General features: G+C 44.1%; 1 protein-coding gene across 1 annotated transcript in view; it reads left to right on the top strand.

The window, feature by feature from the left end:
• The window catches only part of RPL7L1 (ribosomal protein L7 like 1), a 37734-nt gene that overhangs the window by 19923 nt on the left and 5457 nt on the right, over positions 1–12354 (top strand). The window contains exons 4-5 of the mRNA XM_053712802.1: positions 11980–12117; positions 12202–12311. Of these exons, the coding sequence (XP_053568777.1) occupies positions 11980–12117; positions 12202–12311 (248 nt within the window). The remainder of the gene's footprint in view (positions 1–11979; positions 12118–12201; positions 12312–12354) is intronic.

The raw sequence follows: 12354 nt of genomic DNA, 5'->3' as shown, positions 1-12354 counted from the left end.
GGGAGGAACACGGAGTTCCTTGGCCATGACAGAGGTAGCCAGGATAATTCAGTGGGTGGAGACCCACAATTGCTTTCTGTCGGCGATCCACATCCCAGGAGTGGACAACTGGGAGGTGGACTTCCTGAGCAGGCAGCCCTTTCACCCTTGGGGAGTGGGAACTCCATCTGGAAGTGTTTTCCAGCCTAATTCTCAAATGGGGTCAGCCAGATGTGGATTTCATGGCATCTCGGCAGAATACCAAGCTTTCGAGGTACGGGTCTAGGTCAAGAGACCCTCAAACTGTACTGATAGACGCCCTTGCGGTACCTTGGAATTTTAGTCTTGCATACCTATTTCCTCCGTTCGCTCTTCTACCTTGGGTCATTGCTCGAATCAAGCCGGAGACGGTGTCGGTGATACTCAATGCACCGGCGTGGCCTTGCAGGATTAGGTATGCAGACCTGGTGGACATGTCATCTCTTCCACCTTGGAGACTTCTGTTGAGGAAGGACCTTCTAACTCAAGGGCCCTTCCTTCATCCAAATCTAGTTTCTCTGAAGCTGACTGCTTGGAGATTGAACGCTTAATTTTATCCAAGAGTGGATTTTCGGAATCGGTCATTGAGACCATGATTCAGGCTCGTAAACCTGTGACTAGAAAGATTTACCACAAGATATGGCATAAATATCTATATTGGTGTGAATCCAAGGGCTACTCTTGGAGTAGAGTTAGGATTCCTAGAATTCTGTCCTTTCTCCAAGAATGTTTGGAGAAGGGTTTATCGGCAAGTTCCCTAAAGGGTCAAATATCTGCCTTGTCTATTTTGTTACATAAACGTCTGACGGACGTCCCAGACATGCAATCGTTTTGTCAGGATCAGGCCTGTGTTCAAACCAGTTACTCCTCCATGGAGTCTTAATTTAGTTCTTCAAGGGGCTCCGTTTGAGCCTATGCATTCTTTAGATATTAAGTTGTTATCTTGGAAAGTTTTGTTTCTTGTCGCTATTTCATCTGCTCGTAGAGTGTCAGAGCTCTCGGCATTACAGTATGAGTCTCCTTACCTTATTTTTCATTCGGATAAGGTGGTTTTGCTTACTAAGTTAGGGTTTCTCCCTAAAGTAGTTTACGAATGGAACATTAATCAGGAGATTGTTGTTCGTTCCTTGTGTCCTAATCCTTCTCAAAAGGAACGGCTTTTGCACAATCTGGATGTGGTGCGTGCATCAAAATTCTATTTACAGGCGACTAAGGATTTTCGTCAGTCTTCTGCTCTGTTTATGGTTTTCTCTGGGAAACGTAAGGGGCAGAAAGCTACGGCTACTTTTTCTTTGTGGCTGAAGAGTATCAATCGCTTTGCCTATGAAACTACTGGACAGCAGCCTCCTGAGAGAGTTACGGCTCATTCTACGAGGGCTGTTTCCTCTTCCTGGGCATTCAAAAATGAAGCTTCTGTGGAACAGATTTGCAAGGCTGCAACTTGGTCCTCTCTTCACACTTTTTCAAAATTCTATAAATTTGACAATTTTACCTCGGCTGAGGCCTCTTTTGGGAGAAAGGTTCTTCAAGCAGTGGTGCCTTCCGTTTTAGGTTCCCTGTCTTGTCCCTCCCTTATCTGTGTACTTTAGCTTGGGTATTGATTCCCAATAGTAATAAGCTGATCCGTGGACTCATTGTGTCATTAGAAAGAAATCAAAATGTATGCTTACCTGATAAATTTATTTAGGTCTTGACACAATGAGTCCATGGCCCACCCTGTTTCTTTTTGGACAGGTTTGTTGGTATGTTATAAACTTGAGACACCTCTGCACCTTGTTGCTTCCTTTCTCTCCTTTTGCTTTGGTCGAATGACTTGGGCTGGAGGGAAGGGAGGTGATATTTAACAGCTTTGCTGTGGTGCTCTTTGCTGCCTCCTGCTGGGCAGGAGTGATATTCTCAATAGTAATTAGATGATCCGTGCACTCATCGTGTCAAGAAATAAATACATTTCATTTACAAGATACAATGAGTCCACGGATTTAATCCTTACTTGTAGGATATCGCCTCCTGGTCAGCAGGAGGCGGCAAAGAGCACCACAGCAGAGCTGTATATATAGCTCCTCCCTTCCCTCCCACTCCAGTCATTCTCTTTGCCTGTGTTAGTTAGATAGGAGATGGCAAAGTGAGGTGTTTAGATTCTTCAATCAAGAGTTTATTATTTTTAAAATGGTACCAAAGTGTGCTATTTTACTGTAGGGTGTAGCCGTATTCCTTGTCAGCCTCTAGAGTAGAGCTACAGGTGGCTTTAAAGCAATGGGAACTGGTGGGGTTTTACCCTCACTGTGCCTCCCATACTAGTGCTGCCCTTTGTATACTGATGGTCTTAGCAGATATTAACCCCTTAATGACCAGACCATTTTTCAATTTTCTTACCCTTAAGGACAAGGGCTATTTTTACATTTCTGCTGTGTTTGTGTTTAGCTGTAATTTTCCTCTTACTCATTTACTGTACCCACACATATTATATACCGTTTTTCTCGCCATTAAATGGAATTTCTAAAGATACCATTATTTTCATCATATCTTATAATTTACTATAAAATATGAGGAAAAAATGGAAAAAACACATTTTCTCTTGTAAGGTGTATCCAGTCCACGGATCATCCATTGTGGGGTATTCGCATTCCCAACAGGAAGTTGCAAGAGGACACCCACAGCAGAGCTGTTATATAGCTCCTCCCCTAACTGCCATATCCAGTCATTCTCTTGCAACTCTCAACACGCATGGAGGTAGTAAGAGAGAGTGGTGCAAAATAGTTTATTTTCTTCAATCAAAAGTTTGTTATTTTTAAATGGTACCGGTGTTGTACTATTTTATCTCAGGCAGAAATAGAAGAAGATTCTGCCTGAGTTTTCTATGATCTTAGCAGGTTATAACTAAGATCTATTGCTGTTCTCACATATGTCTGAGGAGAGAGGTAACTTCAGCGGGAGAATGGCGTGCAGTTTACTCTGAGGTATGTGCAGTTATAATTTTTTCTAGGATTGGAAATGCTAGAAAATGCTGCTGATACCGGATTAATGTAAGGTAAGCCTGAATACAGTGATTTAATAACGACTGGTATCATGCTTACTCTCAGGGGTAATACCCTTATAAAAATGCAATATAAAACGTTTGCTGGCATGTTTAATCGTTTTTATATATGCTTTGGTAATAAAACTTTATTGGGGCCTAGTTTTTTCCACATGTCTGGCTTTTTTTGCCTAGAAACAGTTTCCTGAGGCTTTCCACTGTTGTAGTATGAGTGGGAGGGGCCTATTTTAGCGCTTTTTTGCGCAGTTAAAATTAGACTGAGACATCCCGTTTTCCTCAGAAGTCCCCTGAATGCTACAGGACATATCCAAAGGGCCTAAATTCGTTTATTGGGGAAGGTAGGGCCACACGTCTGTCGTTTTTTTTTTTTTTTGATCCGTTTTTTTGAACTAAGAGGTTAATAATCCATTTGCAAGTGGGTGCAATGCTCTGTTAGCTTATTACATACACTGCAAAAAAAATTCTCAAAGGCACAGTACCGTTTTTTATATTTGCTTGTTAACTTGTTTTAAAGTGTTTTCCAAGCTTGCTAGTCTGTACAAACATGTCTGACATAGAGGAAACTCCTTGTTCATTATGTTTAAAAGCCATTGTGGAACCCCCTCTTAGAATGTGTACCAAATGTACTGATTTCACTTTAAGCAATAAAGATCATATTCTGTCTTTAAAAAATTTATCACCAGAGGAATCTGACGAGGGGGAAGTTATGCCGACTAACTCTCCCCACGTGTCAGACCCTTTGACTCCCGCTCAAGGGACTCGCGCTCAAATGGCGCCAAGTACATCAAGGGTGCCCATAGCGATTACTTTACAAGACATGGCGGCAGTCATGGATAATACACTGTCAGCGGTATTAGCCAGACTTCCTGAATTTAGAGGTAAGCGAGATAGCTCTGGGGTTAGACGAAATGCAGAGCATACTGACGCTTTAAGAACCATGTCTGATACTGCCTCACAATATGCAGAAGCTGAGGAAGGAGAGCTTCAGTCTGTGGGTGATATTTCTGACTCAGGAAAGATACCTGATTCTGATATTTCTACATTTAAATTTAAGCTTGAACACCTCCGCGTATTGCTCAGGGAGGTTTTAGCTGCTCTGAATGACTGTGACACAATTTCAGTGCCAGAGAAATTGTGTAGACTGGATAAATACTATGCAGTGCCGGTGTGTACTGATGTTTTTCCAATACCTAAAAGGTTTACAGAAATTTTTACTAAGGAATGGGATAGACCAGGTGTGCCGTTCTCTCCCCCTCCTATTTTTAGAAAAATGTTTCCTATAGATGCCATCACATGGGACTTATGGCAGACAGTCCCTAAGGTGGAGGGAGCAGTTTCTACTCTAGCAAAGTGTACTACTATCCCTGTCGAGGACAGTTGTGCTTTTTCAGATCCAATGGATAAAAAATTAGGTTACCTTAAGAAAATGTTTATTCAACAAGGTTTTATCTTACAGCCCCTTGCATGCATTGCTCCTGTCACTGCTGCTGCGGCGTTCTGGTTTGAGCCTCTGGAAGAGGCTTTACAGGTAGCGACTCCATTGGATGACATACTTGGCAAACTTAGAGCACTTAAGCTAGCCAATTCTTTTGTTTCTGATGCCATTGTTCATTTGACTAAACTAACGGCTAAGAATTCTGGTTTTGCTATACAGGCGCATAGGGCGCTATGGCTTAAATCATGGTCAGCTGACATGACTTCAAAATCTAAGCTGCTTAACATTCCCTTCAAGGGGCAGACCCTATTCGGGCGTGGTTTGAAGGAGATTATTGCTGATATCACTGGAGGAAAAGGTCATGCCCTTCCTCTGGACAGGCCCAAATCAAGGGCCAAACAGTCTAATTTTTGTGCCTTTCGAAACTTCAAGGCAGGTGCGGCATCAACGTCCTCTAATGCAAAACAAAAGGGAACTTTTGCTCAGTCCAAGACGGTCTGGAGGCCAAACCAGACCTGGAACAAAGCTAAGCAGGTCAAAAAGCCTGCTGCTGCCTCTAAGACAGCATGAAGGAACGGCCCCCTAACCGGTAACGGATCTAGTAGGGGACAGACTTTCACTCTTCGCCCAGGCGTGGGCAAGAGATGTTCAGGATCCCTGGGTATTGGAAATTATATTCCAGGGATATCTTCTGGACTTCAAAGCTTCCCCCCTAAAAGGGAGATTTCACCTTTCACAATTATCTGCAAACAAGATAAAAAGAGAGGCGTTCTTACACTGTGTACGAGACCTCCTAGTTATGGGAGTGATCCATCCAGTTCCAAAGGAGGAACAGGGACAGGGTTTTTACTCAAATCTGTTTGTGGTTCCCAAAAAAGAGGGAACCTTCAGACCAATTTTGGATCTAAAGATCTTAAACAAATTCCTCAGGGTTCCATCATTCAAGATGGAAACTATTCGTACCATCCTACCTATGATCCAGGAGGGTCAATATATGACTACAGTGGATCTAAAGGATGCTTATCTTCACATTCCGATACACAAAGATCATCATCGGTTTCTCAGGTTTGCCTTTCTAGACAGGCATTACCAGTTTGTAGCTCTTCCCTTTGTATTAGCTACAGCCCCAAGAATCTTTACAAAGGTTCTAGGGTCACTTCTGGCGGTCCTAAGGCCGCGGGGCATAGCAGTGGCCCCTTATTTAGACCACATCCTGATACAGGCGTCAAACTTCCAAATTGCCAAGTCTCATACAGACTTAGTACTGGCATTTCTGAGGTCGCATGGGTGGAAAGTGAACGAAGAAAAGAGTTCTCTATCCCCACTCACAAGAGTTTCCTTCCTAGGGACTCTGATAGATTCTGTAGAAATGAAAATTTACCTGACGGAATCCAGGTTATCAAAGCGTCTAAATTCCTGCCGTGTTCTTCATTCCATTCCGCGCCCTTCGGTGGCTCAGTGCATGGAAGTAATCGGCTTAATGGTAACGGCAATGGACATAGTGCCGTTTGCACGCTTACATCTCAGACCGCTGCAACTATGCATGCTCAGTCAGTGGAACGGGGATTACACAGATTTGTCCCCTCTACTAAATCTGGATAAAGAGACCAGGGATTCTCTTCTCTGGTGGCTATCTCGGGTCCAGCTGTGCAAAGGTATGACCTTTCGCAGGCCAGATTGGACAATTGTAACAACAGATGCCAGCCTTCTAGGTTGGGGTGCAGTCTGGAACTCCCTGAAGGCTCAGGGATTGTGGACTCAGGAGGAGACACTCCTTCCAATAAATATTCTGGAACTGAGAGCGATATTCAATTCTCTTCAGGCTTGGCCTCAGTTAGCAACTCTGAGGTACATCAGATTTCAGTCGGACAACATCACGACTGTGGCTTACATCAACCATTAAGGGGGAACAAGAAGTTCCCTGGCGAAGTTAGAGGTTTCAAAAATAATTTGCTGGGCAGAGATTCACTCTTCCCAGGTGTAGAGAACTCTGAGGCGGATATTCTAAGTCGACAGACTTTTCATCCGGGGGAGTGGGAACTCCATCCGGAGGTGTTATCACAATTGATTCATCGTTGGGGCAAACCAGAACTGGATCTCATGGCGTCGCTCCAGAACGCCAAGCTTCCTTGTTACGTATCCAGGTCCAGGAATCCCAAGGGGACGCTTATAGATGCTCTAGCAGTGCCTTGGTCTTTCAACCTGGCTTATGTGTTTCCACCGTTTCCTCTGCTCCCTCGACTGATTGCCAAGGTTAAGCAGGAGAGAGCATCTGTGATTTTGATAGCGCCTGCGTGGCCACGCAGGACCTGGTATGCAGATCTAGTGGACATGTCATCCTTTCCACCATGGACTCTGCCTCTGAGACAGGACCTTCTACTTCAGGGTCCTTTCCACCATCCAAATCTAATTTCTCTGAGACTGACTGCATGGAGATTGAACGCTTGATTTTATCAAAGCATGGCTTCTCCGAGTCAGTCATTGATACCTTAATACAGGCACGAAAGCCTGTCACCAGGAAAATTTATCATAAGATATGGTGTAAATATCTTTATTGGTGTGAATCCAAGGGTTACTCATGGAGTAAAATCAGGATTCCCAGGATATTATCCTTTCTCCAAAAAGGTTTGGAAAAAGGATTGTCAGCTAGTTCCTTAAAGGGACAGATTTCTGCTCTGTCTATTCTTTTGCACAAGCGTCTGGCAGATGTTCCAGACGTTCAGGCATTTTGTCATTCTTTAGTTAGAATCAAGCCTGTGTTTAAACCTGTTGCTCCGCCATGGAGCTTAAATTTGGTTCTTAAGGTTCTTCAAGGAGTTCCGTTTGAACCTCTTCATTCCATAGATATCAAACTTTTATCTTGGAAAGTTCTTTTTTTGGTAGCTATTTCCTCGGCTCGCAGTTCTCCGAGTTATCTGCCTTACAATGTGATTCTCCTTATCTGATTTTCCATTCGGATAAGGTAGTCCTACGTACCAAACCTGGGTTTTTACCTAAGGTGGTATCTAACAAGAATATCAATCAAGAGATTGTTGTTCCATCCTTGTGTCCTAATCCTTCTTCAAAGAAGGAACGTCTAATACACAATCTGGACGTGGTTCATGCTTTAAAGTTTTACTTACAAGCTACTAAAGAATTTCGACAAACATCTGCTTTGTTTGTTGTCTACTCTGGACAGAGGAGAGGTCAAAAGGCTTCGGCAACCTCTTTCTTTTTGGCTAAGAAGCATAATCCGCTTAACCTATGAGACTGCTGGCCAGCAGCCTCCTGAAAGAATTACAGCTCATTCTACTAGAGCTGTGGCTTCCACTTGGGCCTTTAAAAATGAGGCTTCTGTTGAACAGATTTGCAAGGCGGCGACTTGGTCTTCGCTTCATACTTTTTCAAAATTTTACAAATTTTATACTTTTTGCTTCTTCGGAGGCTATTTTTGGGAGAAAGGTTTTACAGGCAGTGGTACCTTCCGTTTAAGTGCCTGCCTTGTCCCTCCCTTCATCCGTGTACTTTAGCTTTGGTATTGGTATCCCACAAGTAATGGATGATCCGTGGACTGGATTGGATACACCTTACAAGAGAAAACACAATTTATGCTTACCTGATAAATTTATTTCTCTTGTGGTGTATCCAGTCCACGGCCCGCCCTGTCATTTTAAGGCAGGGTAATTTTTTCCATTTAAACTACAGTCACCACTGCACCCTATGGTTTCTCCTTTCTCTGCGTGTTTTCGGTCGAATGACTGGATATGGCAGTTAGGGGAGGAGCTATGTAACAGCTCTGCTGTGGGTATCCTCTTGCAACTTCCTGTTGGGAATGAGAATATCCCACAAGTAATGGATGATCCGTGTACTGGGTACACCACAAGAGAAATAAATTTATCAGGTAAGCATAAATTGTGTTTTCTTTTACAAGATCTGACGAGTCCACGGATGTCATCCTTACTTATGGGATATCGCCTCCTGGTCAGCAGGAGGCGGCAAAGAGCACCACAGCAGAGCTGTATATATAGCTCATCCCTTCCCTCCCACCCCAGTCATTCTCTTTGCCTGTGTTAGTGATAGGAAGAGGTAAAGTGAGGTGTTAGTTTAGATTCTTCAATCAAGAGTTTATTATTTTTAAATGGTACCAGTGTGTACTATTTTACTCAAGGGTAAAGCAATGGGATCTGTGCAGATTCAGATACGTTTTCTCTGTGACTCCCAGACTGTGTGCTGCCCTGCTGAATATGGTCTTAGCAGGTTTTATCTAAGGCCCAGTTTTGTTCCCACAGATTCCTGGAGGAGAAGGACCTCTGGCAGTGTGGGACAAGTCATGCTGTTACTCAGCATTGAGGTATGTGCAGTCTATTACTTTTTGTGACACCTAGTAACTCGGAAAAGACTGTCGTTTTCCTCTGTGAGCTGGCTCTTCTATCGTATGTCTGTGTCCTACTATACACGGTTCTGGAGGGCTGCTATCATTATTTGGCCTATTTATTGGGCTGCATAATGTTCATTTGGGGTGTTTTTAGTAAGGAAAGACACAATATTTAACCCTTTCACGTTTGGACTGACACTGGGGATCTTATTGGAGTATTGCACTCCGGGGAATTGCACTGCTCTAGTATACTCCTGGCAGGAGTTTGTCACAGCAGACCGGGAGTTGTTGGTTTGAATGGGGGACTGGCTTATTTAAATGTTGGACACTTTTGTTATGTGTAACATTTATCCCGGCGGCTCCATTTTGTTTTTTTTCTTGCTCTGTACTGAGCCGCCCGGGAGTTTCGCTTTGGTACGCCCACGATGGGCGGGGCACTCATTCGCGCGCTGAGAGAAGCTGCGCAGTGTCTTCCTGGGAGTCGGATAGTGTACTTGACTCCGGTGGTTATCTGGACCGCGTGGGTGGTAGAATCCATGAAAATCTTCTTGACGGAAGTCAGAAAGTTAAAGATTCTGAATACATGCCGATCCCTTCAGTCCAATCCTTGGCCATCAGTGGCTTAGTGCATGGAGGTAATTGGATTGATGGTGGCGGCAATGGACATCATTCCGTTTGCTCGTTTTCATCTCAGACCTCTACAACTGAGCATGCTCAGACAGTGGAATGGAGATTATGCAAATTTGTCTCCTCAGATAGATCTGGATCAGGAGACAAGAGACTCTCTTCTTTGGTGGTTGTCGCAGCATCATCTGTCCCAAGGGACGTGCTTCCGCAGACCCTCTTGGGTGATAGTGACAACGGACGCCAGTCTACTAGGCTGGGGTGCAGTCTGGAATTCCCTGAAGGCTCGGGGTGTGGACTCGGTCGGAGTCCCTACTTCCAATCAGTATTCTGGAGCTGAGTGTAATATTCAATGCTCTTCAGGCTTGGCCTCAGTTGGCTTCGGCCAAATTCATCCGATTTTCATCACGACTGTGGCTTACATCAATAATCAGGGAGGAACAAGGAGTTCCTTAGCGGTGACAGAAGTATCCAAGATAATTCGGTGGGCGGAGGCTCACTCTTATGTCAGCAATCTACATCCCAGGAGTGGACAACTGGGAAGCTGTTTTTTTGAGCAGACAGACGTTTAATCCGGGGGAATGAGAACTCCATCCGGAGGTCTTTGTAACTCTGATCCTCAAATGGGGCAGACCGGAGTTGGATCTTATGGCATCCCGTCAGAATGCCAAGCTCCAGAGATACGGATCCAGGTCCAGGGATCCTCAGGCCGAACTGATAGATGCCTTGGTCGTTCAACCTAGCTTATGTGTTTCCACCGTTTGCTCTCCTTCCCCGGGTGATTGCTCGGATCAAACAGGAGAGGTCTTCAGTGATTCTCATCGCTCCTGCTTGGCCTCGCAGGACTTGGTATGCTGATCTCTCTGCCACCGTGGAAGCTTCCATTGAGGCAGGACCTTCTCATTCAGGGACCTTTCCATCATCCGAATCTGGTTTCTCTGCAGCTGACTGCTTGGAGATTGAACGCTTGATTTTATCTAATCGGGGGTTCTCCGATTCGGTCATTGATACTTTGATTCAGGTATGTAAGCCTGTCACTAGAAAGATCTACCATAAGATATGGAGTAAATATCTTTATTGGTGCGAATCCAAGGGCTACTCATGGAGTAGAGTTAGGATTCCCAGGATTTTATCTTTTCTCCAAGAAGGATTGGAGAAAGGGTTGTCAGCAAGTTCCTTAAAGGGACAGATTTCTGCTTTGTCGATTTTACTACACAAGCGTCTGGCAGATATTCCAGACGTTCAGTCTTTTTGTCAGGCTCTGACTAGAATCAAGCCTGTGTTTAGACAAATTGCTCCACCCTGGAGTTTGAATTTAGTTCTTAATGTTCTTCAAGGGGTTCCATTTGAACCCATGCATTCCATAGATATTAAGTTATCTTCGAAGGTTTTATTTTTGGTTGCTATTTCTTCTGCTCGCAGAGTTTCTGAGCTTTCAGCTTTACAATGTGACTCTCCTTATCTTATTTTCCATTCTGATAAGGTGGTTTTACGTACCAAACCTTGTTTCCTTCCTAAGGTTGTTTCTAATAAGAATATTAATCAGGAAATTGTTGTTCCTTCATTGTGTCCTAATCCTTCTTCTAAGAAGGAGCGTCTGTTGCATAACTTGGACGTGGTCCGTGCCCTGAAGTTTTACTTGCAGGCGACTAAAGACTTTCGTCAATCATCTTCATTATTTATTGTTTTTTCTGGAAAACGTAGGGGCCAGAAAGCTACGGCTACCTCTCTTTCTTTTTGGCTGAAGAGTATCATCCGTCTGGCATATGAGACTGCTGGACAGCAGCCTCCTGAAAGAGTTACGGCTCACTCCACTAGGACTGTGGCTTCTTCATGGGCATTTAAAAACGATGCTTCTGTTGAACAGATTTGCAAGGCTGCAACTTGGTCGTCTCTTCACACTTTTTCCAAATTTTCCAAATTTGATACTTTTGCCTCGTTTGAGGCTGTTTTTTCGAGAGAGGTTCTTCAAGCAGTGGTGCCTTCCGTTTAGGTTCCTGTCTTGTCCCTCCCTTTCATCCGTGTCCTATAGCTTTGGTATTGTATCCCATAAGTAAGGATGAAATCCGTGGACTCGTCATATCTTGTAAAAGAAAAGGAAATTTATGCTTACCTAATAAATTTTATTTCTTTTACAATATGACGAGTCCACGGCCCACCCTGTCATTTCTAAGACAGGTATTTATTTACTTTTGTTAAACTTCAGTCACCTCTGCACCTTTTGGCTTTTCCTTTCTCTTCCTAACTTCGGTCGAATGACTGGGGTGGGAGGGAAGGGAGGAGCTATATATACAGCTCTGCTGTGGTGCTCTTTGCCTCCTCCTGCTGACCAGGAGGCGTAATCCCATAAGTAATGATGAAATTCGTGGACTTGTCATATCGTAAAAGAAATACATTTATCAGGTAAGCATAAATTTTTGTTTTTCTCTGACTCAGTATTCAGGGTGTAAATTATGTGGCTTCTCTCTGTCTTAGTTTTCGGAGCGTCGGTAACGTAGCTTTTTTCTGTCTCAGTATTCAGGGCGTCAGTAACAAGGTTCTGCAAGCCCTGAAGGTTCTTCGGCTCGGTAAGATTTTCGCTGGGGTGTTAGTGAAGCTCTCGGAGTCATCCATAAAGATGCTACAGGTTGTGGAGCCATATGTAGCCTGGGGGTAAGTGTCAAGTGCGTACGAAAGTGCTTAGGTCGGTGGCAGCCATTGGCTTAAGCTGCGTTACACGTCTTCCTGTATTTGCAGGTTCCCCAACTTGAAGTCTGTGCGAGAACTTATCCTGAAACGTGGGAAGGCGATAGTGAATCGGAAGCAGGTGGCACTGACTGACAATACGCTGATAGAGGAGCACCTAGGTGAGGACATACTAACGTGCTGATTTGTACACAAAACAGGGGC

The sequence above is a fragment of the Bombina bombina genome, chromosome 4, assembly GCF_027579735.1.
Source record: "Bombina bombina isolate aBomBom1 chromosome 4, aBomBom1.pri, whole genome shotgun sequence".
Taxonomy (NCBI): Eukaryota; Metazoa; Chordata; class Amphibia; order Anura; family Bombinatoridae; genus Bombina; species Bombina bombina.
The sequence above is the reverse complement of the archived record's forward strand: the minus strand, read 5'-3'. Positions and strand labels throughout refer to the sequence as shown.